Here is a 20,426-nt window from a genome sequence, read left to right as displayed (position 1 = left end):
CTTCAAATAGAGAGAAAATAGAATTTGTGGTGATCATGTTTTGAATGGACGTGAATTGTGGGTGCTTTGTCCATATTGCCAGCTGATGAGTCACTTCAGATTATTGGGACGCGGGGAAACGTTTCACAATCTGTTCTTGGGATTGAGCAATCCCAGCTAGGAAACTCATTTTCAGTATATAAGAAAGTAAACTTCAAGCTAGAGTCCTTTTTCTTCCAGTTGCTATAATGGCCCATTGTAATAAATCACTGATTACTAAAACTGCCTCTCCGGTGGCCATGCAAATCAAAAACAAAAGTTCCCAGTTCCCAGAGATTTGTCAGAGAACTATCCAAATGTCAAGGTCAGTTTATACTTTCTCCCCTCTTTTTGTCTGGTAGGATTAGGATTCTTTTTTCAGCCTCAAACAAGCCATTGCCTCACTTGTTTTGGCCACCAAAAACACTTGGACAAGAATCACATGATTTAAGCAGTGGTGAAATAATCTGATTTCACATAGAGCTATGGTGAACATTAATATTTTAATTGTCAGTCAAGCATAAGGAAAAACAAAGAGGGAATTCCCTGGTGGTCCAGTGGTTAGGACTCTACACTTTCACTGCTGAGGGCAGGGGTTCAATCACTGGTGGGGGAACTAAGATCCTGCAGGCCGCGCCAAAAAAAAAAAAGAAAAAAGGAAAACAGGTAAAAAAATCATCATCAAGTGTAAGTTCGTCAGTTGTTCAATGGTATCACTCTGGTTGGGGATGTTGTAGCAAGGGTGACTGTACGTGTGTTAAGGCAGGCCGTATATGGGAAATCTGTACCTTCTGCTCTAATTTTGCTGTGAACCTGAAACTGCTCTAGAAAATGTCTATTAAAAAATTACATTTCTCTAAAGTCCTCTAATTGTGAGGTAAAAATACATTAATTACTCACTCCATGGACATTCTCTCGTGCATTCATCAGGCTGAAACTTTTGAACACTACCATTTGTGGTAATCGCCTAAAAATTATAATTCTAAACTTCAGAATTGCAAAACCAACATAATCCAAGGTTATATAACCTCACATCTCTTTAATTACAACGCCTGCCATTTGTCTGCCCTGCATATTACTAGATAACTGTGGTTTCTGAAACACCATTTCCCACATTTCTATTTGAAATTCTAAGTATTTGTTTACTATCTTGGGTCCCTTCACCCCAACCCACAGATCTCTTTAGCCCACTCTGCTCATTCTCAGGCCCAGCAAACTTTCTGAAAATACAGTGATAATTTTTTTTTGCTTTGTTATTCTCTTGAAACTAGTATTTATAAAGTGGCCATGTAATTTGTCATCCTGCCTAGGAAACCTTCATGGAATGAGGCTCTATTAATAATTAAACCAAAAAAATAAGGTAAAGTAGGACTGTCCCCTGCAAACCATGAAGTATGGTTACCCTTTATCTTTGACACATTAGTACTACTTTGTAACTGTTTTGTGCGTGATTATATATTTCTGCATGATTATAAGTCTATTGTCTATTTAGCTAAAATGTAAACTCTTTGACAGAAGTGATTATTTGTTACATTTCTATTCTCCATAAGACTCTGCTCACTAACAGGAAAAATTTCATGTCAGAACCCCAGTAATTTATCCTACAATTTGGAGCTGGTATTTATAATTAAAGATACCAGAAAGTAAAACTATTAACAAAGACCAAAAATTAGTTTCATCAACTGTTTTAATGATGGCCATGGCATAATTTATCTTCCCCTCATATACGTAAACCTGGATAAAGATTGCTTTAAATCAGTGAAAACTGAATATGTAGTAACAGTTTTGAGAAGCTAAAATTTTAATATTAGGAAACATTTATAAACATTTATTTAGCACTATATACCTGCCATTGTAGTAGCATTATCTGCATTTTACAGGTGGGGACCAAAACTCAAAGATGTTAAGCCATTTAGTCCCAAGTTCAGGCAAAGTGACAGAAGTGCATGGTTCCTGAAGCCTCAGCTTTCTGCCTGAAAAAGAAGAACCCCAAAGAAAGGGAAGGTACCATGCAGACTGTAGAGAGGGAGGAGCTCAGGAAAGCGACCCCACTGAGTACATTAGGCATGAATCTGATCTTAATCAGCATATTAAAGACTTTGAGAACTTAACTGGCAGATAGATCACTGCCCAGGTCCCCAACTAGCTACTGGGTGATGAACACATGGGACAGATCAAATTACACAATGGCAAAGGATTTGGAAAATGAACTGATATTGAAACCACAGACCACAGAAGGTGTGTTGGAATATGTGGCATTGAGACAGGAAGGGGGCAGGGCACAACCTTTTAAAGAATGACAGCCATTGAGGATGTGACATAAACTGGTTACCACAAACTAGGTCCAAGATGGCAGATGATTGACTTCCGCTAAAACTTGAGCCTCAGTATATGCTCAATGTAATACGTCAGCAAGCTAAATGACACACCCACAGGTGCCATGACAGTTCCAAGGCCCACCATAAAAGGCCAAAAAATGGGCAGTGGCCCAATTCCTGGAAATTCCCGCCCCTTCCCCAAAATAGTTGGAATAATCCTCCCACTCATTAGCCTATGAAATTACCCACCACTATAAAACCTGACAACCCCACATCCTTAAGCCTCTGGCCTTCTGAGATGACCCACATTCAGTGTGTATCTCCCTGCGTAAGCCTTCTTTCACTTTATTATGGCTCGCTCTTGAATTATTTCCTGCACGAAGCCAAGAACCCACACTCAGCAGCCGTCCCAGGGACTTGCCTGAGACCTGGGATGGGACGTGACCATCCTCTTGTGCCCCACTTTCTTTCCTGCAACAGCGTGAATTAACCAGATTGACTATCTATTAAAACAATGATCTCCATAAGAGCTAAATAAGATTGTCATAATATTCAAATGTCTAGGATAGAATCCAAAATTACATGGTATACAAAGAACCAGGAAAACCTCAATTTGCATGACAAAAACAATTAACAGATGCCAATACCTAAATGACAAAGAATAATATCTGACACTTTAAACCAATATTATACAAATGCTCTTGCAAGCAACTGTGAACACTCGACATGAATGGAAAAACAGAAAATCTCAAAAAAGAGAAGATATAAAGAACTGTAAGCAGATAGGGTAGGGGGTCCTTGGAGAAAGAGAACCAGGCCTGGCTTTCTTGACATAAGAGAAACTATTTTGGCGTAAGCCATTTTGTGACCTGAGCCTGGTCACGAAGCTTGCCCTTGAACAGGTCTCAGTAATTAATGATATTAAGGGAAGTGAGGGAATTCAGGAACAATGGAAAAGCAGTCAAGAAACAATAGTTCAGTGATAAAAGTCCTAGTTCCTCCCCAAGGGGCGTACATATCCTCTGATACATATCTGGTACAAATACTTTCCATGTCCCCCATTTCTTGTTTGTAGGAAATAGGCTTCATTCAGCCTCCTGACCTTCCCTGAGTTCCAAAGAGCAGTTTCAAACTGCTGCTTAGCAGGGAAGGGGAGGGAAAGCAGAAACAAAGGGGGAGCAGTCAAGAAACGATAGTGCAGCTGTGGGGCAGGGTCCTGGTTTCTCCTCAAGGAAGATAACAATATCTTTGAGTTCTGTAGGAACTATGGCCCCCACTTGGGTGGAGAATGGTAACTTAAGGCTGAGCACAAGATTCCTTGAACACGGCTGTCACCTCACCATCGACCAATCAGAAGAAAGTCTGCACGTGGGAAGTCTGATCCCTCTTCCCAAAATGATTCTCCCTTTAAAACTTTCACGGTCAAGCAGAATCTTCAAAGTTGATTTTTGGACACCAGTCCGTCTTCTCCCCAGATTGCTGACTTCCTGAATAAAGCAACTCTTCCTTTCCAACCAACACTCTCATCTCTTGAATATTGGTTTTCCAGCGGCAAGCAGCAGAACCTGAGTTCGGTAACACCACCACCTTCCTCCTGGGAGAAGAAGCTGGAGATTAAGTTAATAATTGATCATGCCTATATAATGAAGCCTCCATGAAAATCCCTGAACTGTGGGGTTTGGAGAGCTGCCAGACTGGTGAACAGACTCATGTGCTGGCAGGGTGGTACAACCCAAATCCATGGGGACCGAACCTCCTACACTTGGAACCCTTCTGGGCTTTCCTGATGTCTCTTCATCTAGCTGTTCATCTATATCTTTATTACATGATAAACCAGTAAACACATTTCCCTGAGTTCTGTGAGCTGTTCTAGCAAAGTATCAAACCTGAGGTGGTGATTGTGGGAATGCTGAATTATAGTCAGCCAGTCAGAAGAGTAGGTGACAACCTGGGACTTGCAATTGGCATCTGAAGTGGGGGCAGCACCATGAGACTGAGCCCTTAACTTGTGGGATCAGATGGATAGTGTCAGACTGAACTGAACTGTAGGACACCCAGTTGGTGTCTGCAGAATATTGCAGCATTGCTTGGTGTAGGAAAACCCACACATCTGGCATCTTAAGTATTTTGAGTGTGAGTAAAGGAAGAAATAGTGTTTGTTTTCCTTTCAGTGGACACGGTTAAGTAGTGGCATAGGTAAATAACATATCCAGAGTAGAATACAAAAGAAGGAGGAGGTGCTGTGATGTACTGATGTGGAAAAATCTTTAAGATATAAGATTAAGAGAGAAACAGATGTATAGTTGCATGTCTATGTACAGATTGGTTGGCTACCCTGGGGACTAAGGTGAGGGTAGTTTCATTACGTACCATTTTATAAATCATGAATTTTGCATCATGCATTATACTACTGATGTATACATTACAGGCAAATAAAATTTAATAAAAATAATATAAACATTAAAACATTATTTGTTAATTGCATAACATCTTTAACTCGTTAAAGGCCTAAAAACAGCCCTAGGTACGCATACAAAAGAGAGCTAATTTTACCTTTTAGTTATGTATCTCAAACCAAAAATGTTTCCAGTATTAGACAGCTATTAGTATGGTATGGAACTGGACTCTATGGCACTATAAATGTGACCTAGGAAAGAATGCTATGACATTTACATTAAAAAATTGATCTGAAAAATAAAGATGGAAAAATTCTTCACAAAAAATTGACTCCAAAAGTATATGCTACTTGCTATATGTCATTACCTTGGAAAGATCCGAAAAACAAACTCATTAGTTTTGAAAAACTAGCCAAAATTAATGTTTCACCTGAACCACTGGTTCTCAATCTTTTTTTTTTGAAGGAAATTTTTATTTATTTATTTGGCTGCATTGGGTCTTCATTGCTGCACGCGGGCTTTCTCTAGTTGCGGCGAGCGGGGGCTACTACTCTTTTTTTTTTTTTTTTTTTTGCGGTACGTGGGCCTCTCACTGTTGTGGCCTCTCCCATTGCGGAGCACAGGCTCCGGACGTGCAAGCTCAGCGGCCATGGCTCACGGGCCCAGCCGCTCCGCGGCATGTGGGATCTTCCCGGACCGGGGCACAAACCTGTGTCCCCTGCATCGGCAGGAGGACTGTCAACCACTGCGCCACCAGGGACGCCCCGGGGCTACTCTTCATTGCGGTGTGCGGGCTTCTCATTGCAGTGGCTCCTCTTGTTGTGGAGCACGGGCTCTAGTCACGCAGGCTTCAGTAGTTGTGGCACACGGGCTCAGCAGTTGTGCTCGCAGGCTCTAGAGCACAGGCTCAGTAGTTGTGGTGCACGGGCTTAGTTGTTCTGTGGCATGTGGGATCTTGCCAGACCAGGGCTTGAACTCATGTCCCCTGCACTGGCAGGCGGATTCTTAACCACTGCGCCACCAGGGAAGCCCTCAATTAATCCTCTTATGGAAAACTGGTGTGCTTCCAATTGCACAGTTCCTAGGATACTGTAGGTGCATGGTCAATGTTGAATGCATGGATTAACTCTTCAATGTCTCATTTAGAGTCCTATTCTAAATTAATAAATTTAAAAAATTTCTCTTTGTAGAACAATTTATCACACCAAAAGAACATACTCTTAGTATTTTGGTATTAGTTCCTTTTAGTTTTTTCTTATATTACCAAATAATAATTTTATTCATTTTTAATTGCTACATAATATTTCATCAAACTCTTATAAGCCACAACTGATCTAACCATATACTTATTATTGTATATTTAGCCTGATTTGATGTACTCTAAGTTAAAATTAAAAAGTCAAGATTGCAAAAATAAACATTACATGTATTTTAAGTTGTTACTCTAAAGCTTGATCATGGCCTAACAAAAAGTTAATATACACCATTTAAACAAACCACTAACAAAAATCCAGCAACATCAGTAACAGTTCACTGATTTTATTAGATGAACAAACATGTCCATATAATCAATGAAAACCATAGGATATATAAAATAATTTAAGAAATGTTGGGAATTAGCAGCACCATCCGTTATTGACATAGCAAGAAAAACTTCACATATTTTATGCAAACACTAGAAGAGGATATAGCTACTTTTAAGACCTACTAATGCCACTGAATGCCTGGGATGATTGAGAAGGGCATCTTTTTAGGCAAACCTACCTCCTTCTACTTCAAAGATTTGGTGAGCAAATCTGATGATTAATGTTTAGAAAAAATGCTACTGAATGAAATAAGAGATACTGCATAGTATTTTAATTAGGACAAGGAGACTAAAACCCAGCTGCTTTTGCATGGCTCAACACTTCTGCTTCTATGAAAAATTTAGTTCTGAATTATGAAATCAGAAATAAAGAATAATTTTTAAAAGACACTAGTTGTCTCTAAGAAACATTAAGTGGAACACAGGTCACTATGAAAATACATCACTTTTCCAGTTTGCTTCATAATTTACTTTAAAAAGTTGTGTAGTTTTCATCACAAGTGACTTATACAAATTTTTTAATAAGCATATTTAAAAGTTTAAATGTACTTCTAAGATCGAATAGATTCTTTTGATTTTTTTTTAAACCTTTAGCCCTGTTGTTACGTTTACTGTGTATCAGAGTAAGAGACTGAGTTTGTGTGAAGGATACAAATTTACACACATTTTATAGCAACTTATACCCTAACATCTACAAAATTCACATTTATAATACAAGCAAGTACAAGGCCAGGATAAAACTGTTGAATTCCAAAAAGTCAAACTGTATACTATTTTTATTTTGTCCCCTTAAAAAAAGTTCAACTTCGGCACCAAATTCAAAGAGCCCTCTTAGAAGTTTGGAAAAAAAAAAAAAATTCCAGATATATTTCAGCAAACACAAACAGTTTTTCTGTGCTGATGAAGTAAAGGATTTCCAATTTTCTTCTGGCCCCTAAGTCTGCGTCGCATGGTAAGTTTAACGGAGTTCTTTCGCTGTGAGTTTGTGGGGAGGCTTGCAGGCTGAGCACCACTACTTCGACTTAAACCATTTCGTCTATGCTTCTTCACAAGAGGGCCAGAGTTGGATTCTTCTAATGTCCTTTTGAAGTTTGTTGGAGGGGTTCTTTCAACTTCTTGAGCTTTCATTTGACCTGGGATCGACATCTTTAAATTTTTTTGGTCCATGATGGTGTTTGTTGAATTGGTAGGCACAAGGCCAACTGACAGGCTGTTATTCAAAGAATCATGTATCCTTAAAGTCAGGGCTTTAGTGCAATTTTCTTCAAGTGGCTCTGGATCTTTTGAGGATATGACTGCAGCCTGGACATTCCCTCGAGCTATCTCAGCTGGGACTTCTAAATAATTCTCTGAGAAGGCATTACTACGCATAAGGGCAGGTATGTGGTCCTTAGAGTTCAGCCTTGGCCATGGGTCCTCCTCCAGTGACTGAAAAACAAGAAGGTAAACAAAGTAAGAAATAATTTATCCTAGAATTCAGCGTAACCATTGGGGAAATGAAAAGATTTCATTAGAATAAGTGACAAATTTGTTTATTTGGGGGGTTTATTTCCTACTTTCTATATTTTAATTTCTGAATATTCAGTAGTGTGGAAAATGTGAAGTGCAACATTAAAGCAACTCTGTCATAATGGAAATTCAGACTGTTGCTTTGCACCCATCTCCCAAACACTAGGTACTGTTCTGTTATTTGAGAAAACAGGACATATGGGAATGTACTGAGTATGGCTGGGGCAACTTTCAAAGATATAAGTGAGGGCTTCCCTGGTGGCACAGTGGTTAAGAATCCGCCTGCCAATGCAGGGGACACAGGTTCAAGCCCTGGTCCGGGAAGATCCCACATGCCACGGAGCAACTAAGCCCATGAGCCACAACTACTAAACCTGCGCTCTAGAGCCCGCAAGCCACAACCACTGAGCCCACGTGCCACACCTACTGAAGCCCGCACACCTAGAGCCTGTGCTCCGCAACAAGAGAAGCCACCACAATGAGAAGCCTGCGCACCACAACAAAGAGTAGCCCCCCCTCACTGCAAAGAGAGAAAGCCTGCGCACAGCAACAAAGACCCAACACAGCCAAAAGTAAATAAATAAAATAAATTTATTTTTTTAAAAAAGATATAAGTGAAAATCATATGGAAACTTTCAGGTATTGTTTTTTAAAAAGCTTCACAGGAGGTTCAGATATGCACCACTCCTTTAGGTGTAGTGCCTCAGATCTATATGTATTCAGAATATCCTCCCATCTCCAGACAGATAAGAACATTCTTCCTATCAAATACAAATCTTCCACTATAATATTTTAGAAAAACATTGCTTTAATACTTTCTTAAGTACAAATTTTAAGCATAAATACTATCTCTTGCCCAAGTGTGTAACATTTCCCTCAATCATTTCCTCTCTCAATCAAATCAAATTTATTAAAATAGTAATATATTCTGAAGAGCCCAAGTAAACCATTTTGTAGAATGGTAAACAAAGACATATTATCTGGTCGCCCTCTGATATAAAATCCCCTAGGAATAAATGCCTTTCGAGAAAGTGCTCTATAAAAAAGCATATTTATAAAACTAATGTTCCCTTTAACGTTTCTAGATTTAAAAAGAAAAAGGCAAATTGAAGCAATCAAACGCATTTCAATTTAACCATGTAACATGAACATGCTTTACTGAAAAAAAATGAACTTTAGGTCCAGTGGAGGCTAGAGATGAGAAACCCTAAAGTTCCTATTTTGGTACTGCCCCAAATAGAATGCTGCTACCTTTTTTTAAAAAAAACTAAGAATATATTCTTCCTTTCTGAGGTCATTGGCTCATTTATTTATTTTATACTACATGGTTTACTGAAAGCCCAATTCTTATCTGTTTTAACACTGACTAGATGTTGGGCAGCAACCTTATTTCAAAATACCAGTGTTGAGAACGGATAACAGGACAGTCTCTGTTCTAGAATATTTACATCTGGCTTTCAATGATATCAACAACAACTTGTCTGTGAATTTATCCCCACTGCATTAGGTTGATTCCAATGCCTACTACCCTGATCACAAGCATGTTCTGACTGACCACAGAAAACTAGTCATTAGTAATTTTTGACTAAAAGTTCATCTTGGTTTAATATAGAAAAAGGATTTGCAACAAGACCAGGCAGCAGATAAATTCTGTAGACAGAAGGCTTCCTACTACCAAACAAGCACATCACTAATTTAGGCACAAGAAGAAAGGTACTAATCAAGCCACTTACAGAAATAGAACATATTGCTCTAGTTTATGCAACAACGTTAGACATTAGATGGAATTCCTTTACAAAAGAAAAACAATGGGATGATGTCAGAGTTAACACAATTTATTGTAATTTCCGTTGTGCTGTGTCTTTTTAAATTCACAAATTATTATTCTGATACTACAGGTGCATTGGCTTTTCTTCCCCCACTTTTTCCTTGAACTTTTCCTTCTCTTTTTATTGGCATTCTGTGGAAATACATTGCATCTGTTAGCTCAGGCAACTGCCTAGACTTCCTAGACTCATCCCAGATTAATGACTACTGTATTGCTAAGCCTTCTTACATGCTTATAAAACACTTGTGATATTGAGAGGTTACGTCCTAAAAACTCACACTTTAAAAGTTTCACTACTTCAGAGATCAGCTTTCTTGAGAGCTCCATATATTTTACAATCCAACAGTAAACAACTAATTACAAGTTGTGTCTAGAACACAACTGAAACTAAGTGTTAATCCTCTGGAAGAACTCTTTTCCTAACTCCTCCTTCCTATAGCTCTTGGCTTATTTAAAAAACAGCTAAATTTAGTTTTGCCCTAAAGAAAGGATAAAGAAATCTGTGCCATAGTAATATATCACAAACAGAAGTATTTCTACTATTATCTGTCTGAAAACAAGGATTTGACTACCAATTTAGCTTAGATTCAAACAGAAGTTGAATCTTCTGTTTAGATTCAAACAGAAGTTCACATGTCTATAGATAGATAACCTAGTCTCAAGTGCCTAGTCTAAATGTGGGTAGGTCTTAAAAACCATTCAAAATCAACCAAAATGTCATTTATATCTAGATGTTACTAAACATAGGATTACTGTAACAATGAAATACATCAGAGATACTTGTGAGTAGCCATGGTTAAGATAAACAAACAAAACACAATCTTTGGGGCAGAGATTTGTCTTTATTTACTTGTTAGGCCAGAGCCAACAATACTGATTGTTCTGAACGGCTCTAAATATTCTTTCATATTTAGGTGGGGCCAGATGGTTAACGAACAACCACGCCTACATATAAGTCAGTGCATACATAAATCTCCTAAGCTTTACTTTAGTAAAATTGTTAGATCATTATTTTTCAGAATTTTAAAGTATGTTTTAAAAATTATTTCTAGGTGCAATTTATGTTCAATTTTACTAATGCCAATCCACAGACGGCAATAAGTTTTGAGATCAATATTAAGAGTATTTATTCCTATCACAATATCTTCTATCCCCTCATCCTTACCTCCACCTTAACGCCTCCTTCTCTGTACTGCCTAAAGTTCAGTTATTCAAATACAAACACATTAGGAAACACGAAAGTAATGAATACATTCAAATACAGAAACCAGCGAATTCTCAAATGAACATAAGCTCCTTCATAACACTCAAAGAGAATGAAGAGACTTTAAAAGATTTCAATCTGCATTATTATTCAAGAGTTTTCAAAGCAAAGAAAGCTTTGACAAGAAATTCTTTTAAGAAAATAAGCATAAAATATTAATTTGTCAATTTCTAAATGAAGAGTCCATGTAAGGAAAATTAAGTTGCCATATATATAGTGAAGTAAAAGATAGGAAAGTGGTAATAGTAAACTTCCAAGTACTCCATATAGGATCACAATACCCAAAATTAAATAAATTCTTTGTACTGTGTAGCTTTGAACATCTTAAAAAACTGCCTGAATACATGACATAAAATTCCACTGTGGGGGCTTCCCTGGTGGCGCAGTGGTTGAGAGTCCGCCTGCCGATGCAGGGGACACGGGTTCGTGCCCCAGTCCGGGAAGATCTCACATGCCACGGAGCGGCTGGACTTGTAAGCCATGGCCGCTGAGCTTGCGCGTCCGGAGCCTGTGCTCCGCAATGGGAGAGGCCACAGCAGTGAGAGGCCCGCGTACCGCAAAAAAAAAAAAAAAAAAATTCCACTGTGTTTCCCATTTTATTGGTCATTCTTCTGAAAGCACGTTCTCAGAAGGCCAGGTATATCAAAACAGTTATCCATATTACTAATTATTAGCAGGAAAAAATTGGGATGAAATCAGAAAAAGGGAAATACAGTAGCATTTAAACTTGTTTATTTCACAGCACATCTTAAATTCATTCAATATTAACATGGATAAGAAATAGGAATGATGTTTTTTATCCATGTTAATAGACAACCAGTTCTAAAGTCTTATATCCTAAGGTCCAGTTCAGTCTTGATTCTGTATGATCTTATTCAAACTGCTCAATATCTCAGTTATATTATCTATAAAATGGAATAACATCTGCACTATTTAGCTTTCAGGGTTATGAGGTTCAAATGAAATACCACATATGGAAGTGCATCATAAAAAATGCTTACAAACTTTCATACTATCAGAAGGGAGTCAATAAGTTCCAAATATTAATATTGTTAATATTCTTCAGGGGCCATATCTAATCACTTTTCTATTAGGTGCTCTACATACAGCTGGCATTCAGTATAGTACCTATGTGTAGATGGCCTACTGACAATAAGTTACATGGCAAAGATCTATCACTTTCTTGACGGTAGCTCAAATCTGAAATTCTATTATATAAAGAATCTGAAAACTGTTTTCAGGTAATACTAACAGAGAAATTCTATTACAACTTAAATTCTAGAGAACTGTGTACCTTGACTGGTGGTGTAGAACACGGAGAAGAAGTCATCACGCAGGTTTCTTGACTATTATAGGAAGGGCTATCAGTCAGGTTCAGATAGAGCTCGTCTTCATTGGTGAAATCTCCCTGAGTGCCCGCTCCTGGAGAGATGCAGATTACTATGGCACTAGTATTATCTGCTCGAAGCATACGCTGCCTCCAGCGGCCTAGAGCTCGATTCACAAGCATTTTGGCACAAGACTGTCCATGCTCACCCTGTTTTTAAAAGAATAAGAAGGAAGATAACAACTCAGACCTTGCTGCCACTACACCTGTATCAAGTGAAAAATCACGTGTTCAACATGGCCTACATAAACAATTAAAATTTCAAACTTTATCCACAAACCCCATAACTATGCTAAAACAGTATTGCTCTGAATTAAAAAAATAATAAGACAAGGTCTTATCCTGTGGTTAAGTTTCACCTGTATTTTTATCTTTTTGGTAGCAAACTTGGTCTTCATTGTAAACTTACTCAGGAAAAGTTATACAGAAGTTATCTAAAAAGGGGAAGTAAATATCAAGTTATAATAGATAAACAATTCACAAATGAAATAATCACACATGGCAAAAATACTCATTGCAAAGGGCCAATTTCCTCCTAAAATAAGAGCTTCTGCAAATCAAAGACAATCCCAACATAAAAACTGTCAAAGGATATGAACAAAATTCAGAGACAAGGAAATAAAAGTGGTCATTAAATATATGTATACATATTGACATATATATATACATACATAGATATATGTATATATATTGACATATATATACACACATAGCCATTTATAGATATATAAATGGCTAATGTCACTCCTATGAAGAAAAAAGCAATACAATGAGTGGTTATAGTATAGAGATCAAATACATACAAACAGAGTAAAAAAACAAAAAAAAATTAAATGAACTTGTGTTATACAAATAAATGTGGCTTGGAATAAAACTTACAGCATCATACATGGATTTAATAACTGCTAAGTTTCAAAGAACAGAAAAGAAAATGATGTGCTCCAGAAAAGAATTACTTATCTTAAAAAATACCTCTAGAAATAACTGAATAATGAAAATGAGTGGAAATGTTTGAAAAAGAAATGTGTCATGAACTATAAGGGGAAAAAAATTTTAATTAATATGTTATTTTATGTAATGTAATAAAATATATTAATGTCACAGGGAGCTCAGCTCGGTGCTCTGTAGTGACCTAGATGGACAGGATTGGCGGGTGGGAGGGAGGTCCAAGAGGGAGGGGATATATGTATGCATATAGCTGACTCACTTCACTGTACAGCAGAAACTAACACAACATTGTAAAGCAACTATACCCTAATTTAAAAAATGCATATATTAATGTATTGTAAGTACAAAATATTAATGTACTATAATGTATACTATGTAATAATATATAATGTACTACCATACTATAAGCACTTTATTAAAAAAATATATAACGTATATGTCATTTAACTGTCAGCTATATGCCTCAAGTTTATATATTGAAACCGGATAAAGAACTGGGCTTTTTTCATTCTTTCCTTGGGAAACAGGGAATCATTTTTATTTGGGATTGTCTGATCTTGGTCATATTACAGTATTCCAACACATTAATGATGGCAAACTGCAAAAAACTCCTCTCAGCTCCTTTAAAATCTTAATATTAAGCCATCCTTGCATTCGCAAGAAAAGTACCACTTTGTAAAGATGTTTTTAAACATTGCTTTGTTCCCCCCTTTCTAATATGAAAAAATATGCACTTCACAATTGATGAAAGGCAGCATTAATCTGTAATCCATGAATCTATTACATTCCCCAGTGTACGTGCTGCACCACTCTCCAAATACTAGCTCACTGAGAACTCACTGAAGGACTCCTTTACCTTTCCCTTTTTCAGTGTGCCTGTTTCCCTCCCAGCAAAGCTCCGTAAAAAAGAAATCTACATAAGCCATTTCTACTACCTTACTTGCATTTTCCCTCAGCCCACGGATTCTGTTGATTTGGGCCGCCCTTAACACTGTGTCCTTTTCTTCCACCCTACTGTCTCACTAGGTGATGTCATAAATTGTCACAACTTTAACTCCCGTTAACACTGAAATTAGCATTTCCAGGCATTGCCTTTCAGTAACTGCCTACTGAAAATATCTATCTAGATGAACCAAAGGCATGTCCTGTTCAACATGCCTATATGAATTATCCCTCCCTCCCCACAAAATAATGTGTTTCTTCTTGATAACGGCTTCCAGCCACCACTAAGAAGTTGGGGTGTCATAATATTCTCCCTCCTTAAAACCCAAGTTCTGTCAGTTCTACCACTTATGTATTTTTTTTAACATCTACATTTCTATTTACTTACTTACTTACTTATTTATTTATAACTGTGTTGGGTCTTCATTGCTGCGTGCGGGCATCCTCTAGTTGCAGCGAGCGGGGGCTACTCTTCGTTGCGGTGGCTTCTTTTGTTGTGGAGCACCGGTTATAGGTGCGCGGGCTTCAGTAGTTGTGGCACAGGGGTTAATAATTGTGGCTCACAGGCTCTAGAGCTCAGGCTCAGTAGTTGTGGTGCACGGGCTTAGTTGCTCCACGGCATGTGGGATCTTCTGGGACCAGGGCTCTAACCCGTGTTCCCTGCATTGACAGACGGACTCTTAACCACTGCCCCACCAGGGGAGTCCCATATTTCTTTTTGGCTTGTATGTGCATATGTTTTCTTTTTCTTTCTTTTTTTTTTTTAATCCATTGCTGCTTTAGCTCAAGCTTGCAAAAATTTTCATTTGGAACATAACAGCAGCTTCCAAAGAGGAAGCCTAATAGATCCATTAATAAAAATCAAGTCAGGGACTTCCCTTGTGGTCCAGTGGTTAAGACTCTGCACTCCCAATGCAGGGGGCCAGGGTTCTATCCCTGGTCAGGGAACTAGATCCCACAAGCCACAACTAGACCGGGTACAGCCAAATAAATAAATATTTTTTTAAAAATTAAAATCAGGGGACTTCCCTAGTGGTCAAGTGGTTGAGAATCTGCCTGCCAATGCAGGGGACACGGGTTCGAGCCCTGGTCTGGGAAGATCCCACATGCCGCGTAGCAACTAAGCCCGTGAGCCACAACTACCGAGCCTGCGCGTCTGGAGCCTGCGCTCCGCAACAAGAGAGGCCGCGATAGTGAGAGGCCCGCGCACCGCGATGAAGAGTGGCCCCTACTTGCCGCAACTGGAGAAAGCCCTTGCACAGAAATGAAGACCCAACACAGCCATAAACAAACAAACAAATAAATAAATAAATAAAATTAAAATCAGGACTTCCCTGGTGGTGCAGTGGTTAAGAATCCTCCTGTCAATGCAGGGGACACGGGTTTGAGCCCTGGTCTGGGAAGATCCCACATGCCGTGGAGCAACTAAGCCCATGTGCCACAACTCCTGAGCCTGAGCTCTAGAGCCCACGAGACACAACTACTGAGCCCGCATGCCACAACTACTGAAACCCTCATGCCTAGAGCCCATGCTCTGCAACAAGAGAAGCCACCGCAATGAGAAGCCCATGCACCACAATGAAGAGTAGCCCCCGCTCACTGCAACTAGAGAAAGCCCGCGTGCAGCAACAAAGACCCAAGGGAGCCATTAATTAATTAATTAATAAAACTAAAATCAAATCAGATACTGTCAATAGGAATCAACATGTGAAGAGACACAGAGACAGACCTTATAAATATGATTCCATTCATGAAAATTCACCTTCTCTCAGGGATTCTTCACTAATCACTCACTGCTGACACCCATTCTCTTTCATTGCCAACTTTGCATCAGTTTAATTTAGTAAGGGGCAAGATGTTTTTCCTACACCTCCTAATAAATAGAATTCTCACATCCATTATCATCTGCCCTCTATTCCACCCTGCCACGAGTATGCTTTCTAAAATGCGTATCTAAAATGCAGCTTTTCAATACTTTCCACTACCTGACTATTAAGACTTAACTTCATAACAGACCATTCAAAACCTTTTTGCCTCCTGTCTTCGAATCACATCAAGTTACTTGTGAAATCTGAATGTGCTGTACTTGTCTCTTCCCTCTGACTTTACACATTCTATTCCTTTGCCTGGAAAGCTTCACTCTCCTCGCTTCATCTCTTTACCTGGTAAATTCAACTCCACCTTTAAGACCTGCTCAAATACCACTCTCATCCATGAAACTTCCTTAGGCAGTCCTCATAAGTTTCCTATCTTCTCCCTCTCAGTTCTCAACACTTGTTATAAATATTGTTAGATGAATGCTTCCTTCAATACTCATTCTAAAAACACTTAGGTGTTTATGACACTTAGGTTCTCCCAACCCAATAAAACTGGCTTTTGGCTTCATCATGCCACTGAAATGTTTCTCTCTTCCTCTCTCATCATTAAAGAATTCTAAATCCAATAGACATGGAAATTCCCTGGCAGTACAGTAGTTAGGAGTCCGCGCTTTCACTGCCAAGGGCCCAGGTTTGATCCCTGGTAGGGGAGCTAAGATCCCGCAAGCCGGCGTAGCAAACAAACAAACAAACTCCAATAGACAAAATAGTCTTTATTTTATTTAATCTTTCTTTTATATCTGACATCACTGACCAAATGCATCATGCTAGCCCCAAGTTTGTAAAATTGAATAGATACATGACTCTTATCTTTAAACAACTCACAATCAAATGGTACTGATAGCTAGCTATATATCCTATTTGTAATAATATGGTAAATGCTAAGCAAGGACCATATTCTATTCACCTTTGCTTCCTTTGTACCTAGTGCCTAACATGTTAGTTGAGGGAATGAATGGAGGCAATTTAATACAAGTTCTTTCATGTTGCCTCCTTATCACCCCAAAATATAGCTTTACCATTCCTCCCATCTTAGAAAAAGATAATCTTTTCCAAGGAGCCATTGATTCCAGTTACTTCGATGTGCTCTGGACCTTCATTCCATCAACATCCCTTATTTCTCTTGTTCTGTCAATCTTTCTTGTAAGACTATAAAACTGCTTTCAAGACCCTCACTATCTTTTCAAGCTAACAATGGCACATTCCCTTGTCTTCCTTAACACTCACTACATCTATTTCCTAGGCTCACAAAGTACTGTTTCATCATCACTCCAGTCTGCTAGCTAATGCCCTCATCACTTCAACCGAAACTCTTCATCCTTGAAGGTCACTAATAATAAAAGATCCTAAATGTAAAACCCAATACCCTGTTTTCATCCATCTGCCTCTACTTCTTTGTAGAATTTGACATTGCTGGCTACTACTCCAAAACACTCTCTTTCCTTGCCTTCAATAACATTGCACTTTCCAAATCTCCTTACTTTGTCATTGCTCAGAATGAAGATCAACTTTTAAGCAAGCCAGGAAGGAAAGAAAAGAATTTTCTCATTGATGGTTGTTTCTAGGTTTGCAATTGACTAAAACAATATAGGTGGCATAGAGTTACCACATGACCCAGGAATTCCACTCCTAGGTAGATACTTGAGAGATCTGAAAACATGTCCACACAAAAACTTGTACATGAATGTTAACAGCAGCATCATTCAAAATAGCCAAAAAGTGGAAACAACTAAAGTACCCACTGACTGATGAATGGATGGATAAATAAAATGTTATATATCCATCAATGGAAAATTATTCGGTCATAAAAAGGAATAAAGTACTGATACAAGCAACATGAATGAAGCTTGAAAACATTATGCTTAAGTGAAAGAAGTCAGACACAAAAGGCCACATATTGTATGATCTCATTTATACGCAGTATGCAAAACAGGCAAATACATAGAGACAAAAAAAATTAGTGGTTGCCAGGGAACAGGGGTGATAGTGAATGACTGCTAATGGTTATGGGGTTTGTTGGGGGCAGTGATGAAATGTTCTGGAATTAGTGGTGAGAGTTACATAACTTTGAGAATACCCTAAGAAACACTGACCTGAATACTTTAAAAAGGTAAATTTTATGGAATGTGAATTATATCTCAATTTATAAAAAGAAGGATCAGTGAGGGTTCCATAGGCCAGGAAGTCAAGGGCTGCTCATAATGAAGTCAGTGGCTGTATGTTTTGTTATCTAGTTTCATTCATCTATTTCCTGTCTTGTTCTCCTAATAAGCTTCAGAAATCTATATTTTACTTTCTTCTACAGCCAGGGCAAATGCAAAAATCTACTCAAGGTGAACATCCTTAGTTTATATTCAAGACCCCTGACAAAAGTACCAGAACAATGTGTAGATAATAATATCGAATTGAGTTATTTCTCACCATCAAGTATTTTTTCTCCTCTTGGTCCTGGCACATTGAGATGGCATCTTGAGGTGGAATCATATTCCAAAGACCATCACTCCCCAAGATAATATACTTGTGCTTCTGGGGATCAAGAGTGTGGACACTTGTGTCTGGTTCAGGTGACACCACAAACTCACCACTGAAGAAATCATAGCTCCACAAATCACCTGGGGAGCAGGAGGCAGAAAAAGCAAGAAGTATTATTTGCAAGCTAGTAGTATCATATCAACAGATTAAAGAAGAAAATCTACATGTTCATCTCAACAGATGCAGAAAAGCATTTGATAACATTCAAAATCCATTCATGATTTAAAATAAAAAAGACTTCTTAGCAAACTAGAAATTTGAAAAGGTAACTCCCTTATGAACCTGATAAAAGTATGCCTTCTATCACCACTTCTCTTCTAATTCTATATGAGGGATTCTTCTCAACACAGTAAGATAATAAAAATAAATGATATATGTGAATTGGAAAGGAGAAAATAAAACTATCATTACTTGAAGATAATTTTATTTCTACATGGGAAACCAAAAAGAAGTTAGATAAATTATCAGAACAGGAACACTTAGCAAGGTTGTTAAATACAAACCCAATATATAAAAGTCAGCTGTATCTCTATATAATAGCAAGAAATGGAAAATGTAAAATTTTAAACAATTCCATTTATAACAGTGAACCAAATATCAGGTACTGCGAAATTTAATAAAAGGTGTGCAAATCTTTTATGGACAAGATTATACAATTAGATTCCAAAGACTATCTAAATAAGTGGGGAAATAAACTATAATCGAAGATAGGAAGAGTTAACATTATGAAGATGTTAATTCTTCCAAAAATAACCTATAATGTCAATGTAATTCCATCCAAAATCCCAAAAGGACTTTTGTAGAATCTGACAAGCTGATTCTAAAACGTATAGGAAGGATCTACTCTATATACAGCACAGGGAACTCTACTCAATACTCTGTAATGACCTACGTGAGAAAAGAATCTAAAAAAGAGTGGATATATGTATAACTGATTCACTTCGCTGTACAGCAGAAACTAACACAACATTGTAAATCAACTATACTCCAATAAAAATTTTAAAAAATATATTTAAAAGTAGAAAAAAATAAAATGTATGGGGAAGAGCGAAGGGCCAAGATTAACTAAGATAACTGTAAAAAAAGATAAAATGTGGAGACGTTGCTCTACAAATAAGAGTCCTAGTGGCTAACTGAAAACCTCCTGTTAACCCCCTAGGTCAAGAAAATACCTACATCAAAACTGAAAGGATGGGTGCCAGTCACTTGGAAGAAAATTCCAGAGATAAAAATGAGCATTTTTATGCTTTTAACCTACCTAGCCTTTGGAGATCAATGACTAGCCTTTGGAGATCAATAGTTCACCCTTTCAGTGAGCCAGTAAAAGAAGATTCTTAAATAATTATCTTCCTTCTTGATTAGCTCCACATAAAACAATGCCTAACACTTCTGCTTTTTAGACGCATTAGATGTACACCTCAAAATGTTCAACATAAAAGAAGCTTTAGTTGACTCAGGTCATCTAAAAGATCAATAAAACTGAAATAGAAAAAAAAATTTATAGAAACCATCTACTCTTGTGATACATAAGATAAATAAGTAGGACAATATAAACTCTTCTGCGTCCAAAAACAGGAAGGAGGAGACAAGAAGGAGAAAACATTAATTTCCGCCTCTTTTATTTGTTGTGAAATACTTTAGGGAAAGACCTAATTAAGAGCAAAAGGTTTTCAGACAAGAGGATAAATTGTTTTTGCCGCTGTTAAGCAGGTCTGACTTTTGCTAAACAAGAGGAAGCTCTTTGTCCTCTCCCTTCCTTATTTAAACGTCATCATACCTCTCATCAGAAATACTGGCCAATCCAAATATGCTCAGAGTCCAA

General features: G+C 37.9%; 1 protein-coding gene across 1 annotated transcript in view; it reads right to left on the bottom strand.

Moving 5' to 3' along the window:
- Positions 1–7,155: 7,155 nt before the first annotated feature.
- Positions 7,156–20,426, bottom strand: part of PPM1D (protein phosphatase, Mg2+/Mn2+ dependent 1D) — a 53,267-nt gene continuing 39,996 nt past the window's right edge. The window contains exons 4-6 of the mRNA XM_030881833.2: positions 18,494–18,684; positions 12,213–12,455; positions 7,156–7,745 (exon numbers count right to left, since the gene is read on the bottom strand). Coding sequence (XP_030737693.1) covers positions 7,188–7,745; positions 12,213–12,455; positions 18,494–18,684 — 992 coding nt within the window. The 3' untranslated portion in view covers positions 7,156–7,187. The remainder of the gene's footprint in view (positions 7,746–12,212; positions 12,456–18,493; positions 18,685–20,426) is intronic.

This window comes from Globicephala melas, chromosome 20 (genome assembly GCF_963455315.2).
Source record: "Globicephala melas chromosome 20, mGloMel1.2, whole genome shotgun sequence".
In the NCBI taxonomy this organism is placed as follows: Eukaryota; Metazoa; Chordata; class Mammalia; order Artiodactyla; family Delphinidae; genus Globicephala; species Globicephala melas.
Note: the sequence above shows the minus strand (reverse complement) of the source record. Positions and strands in the feature narration are given on the sequence as shown.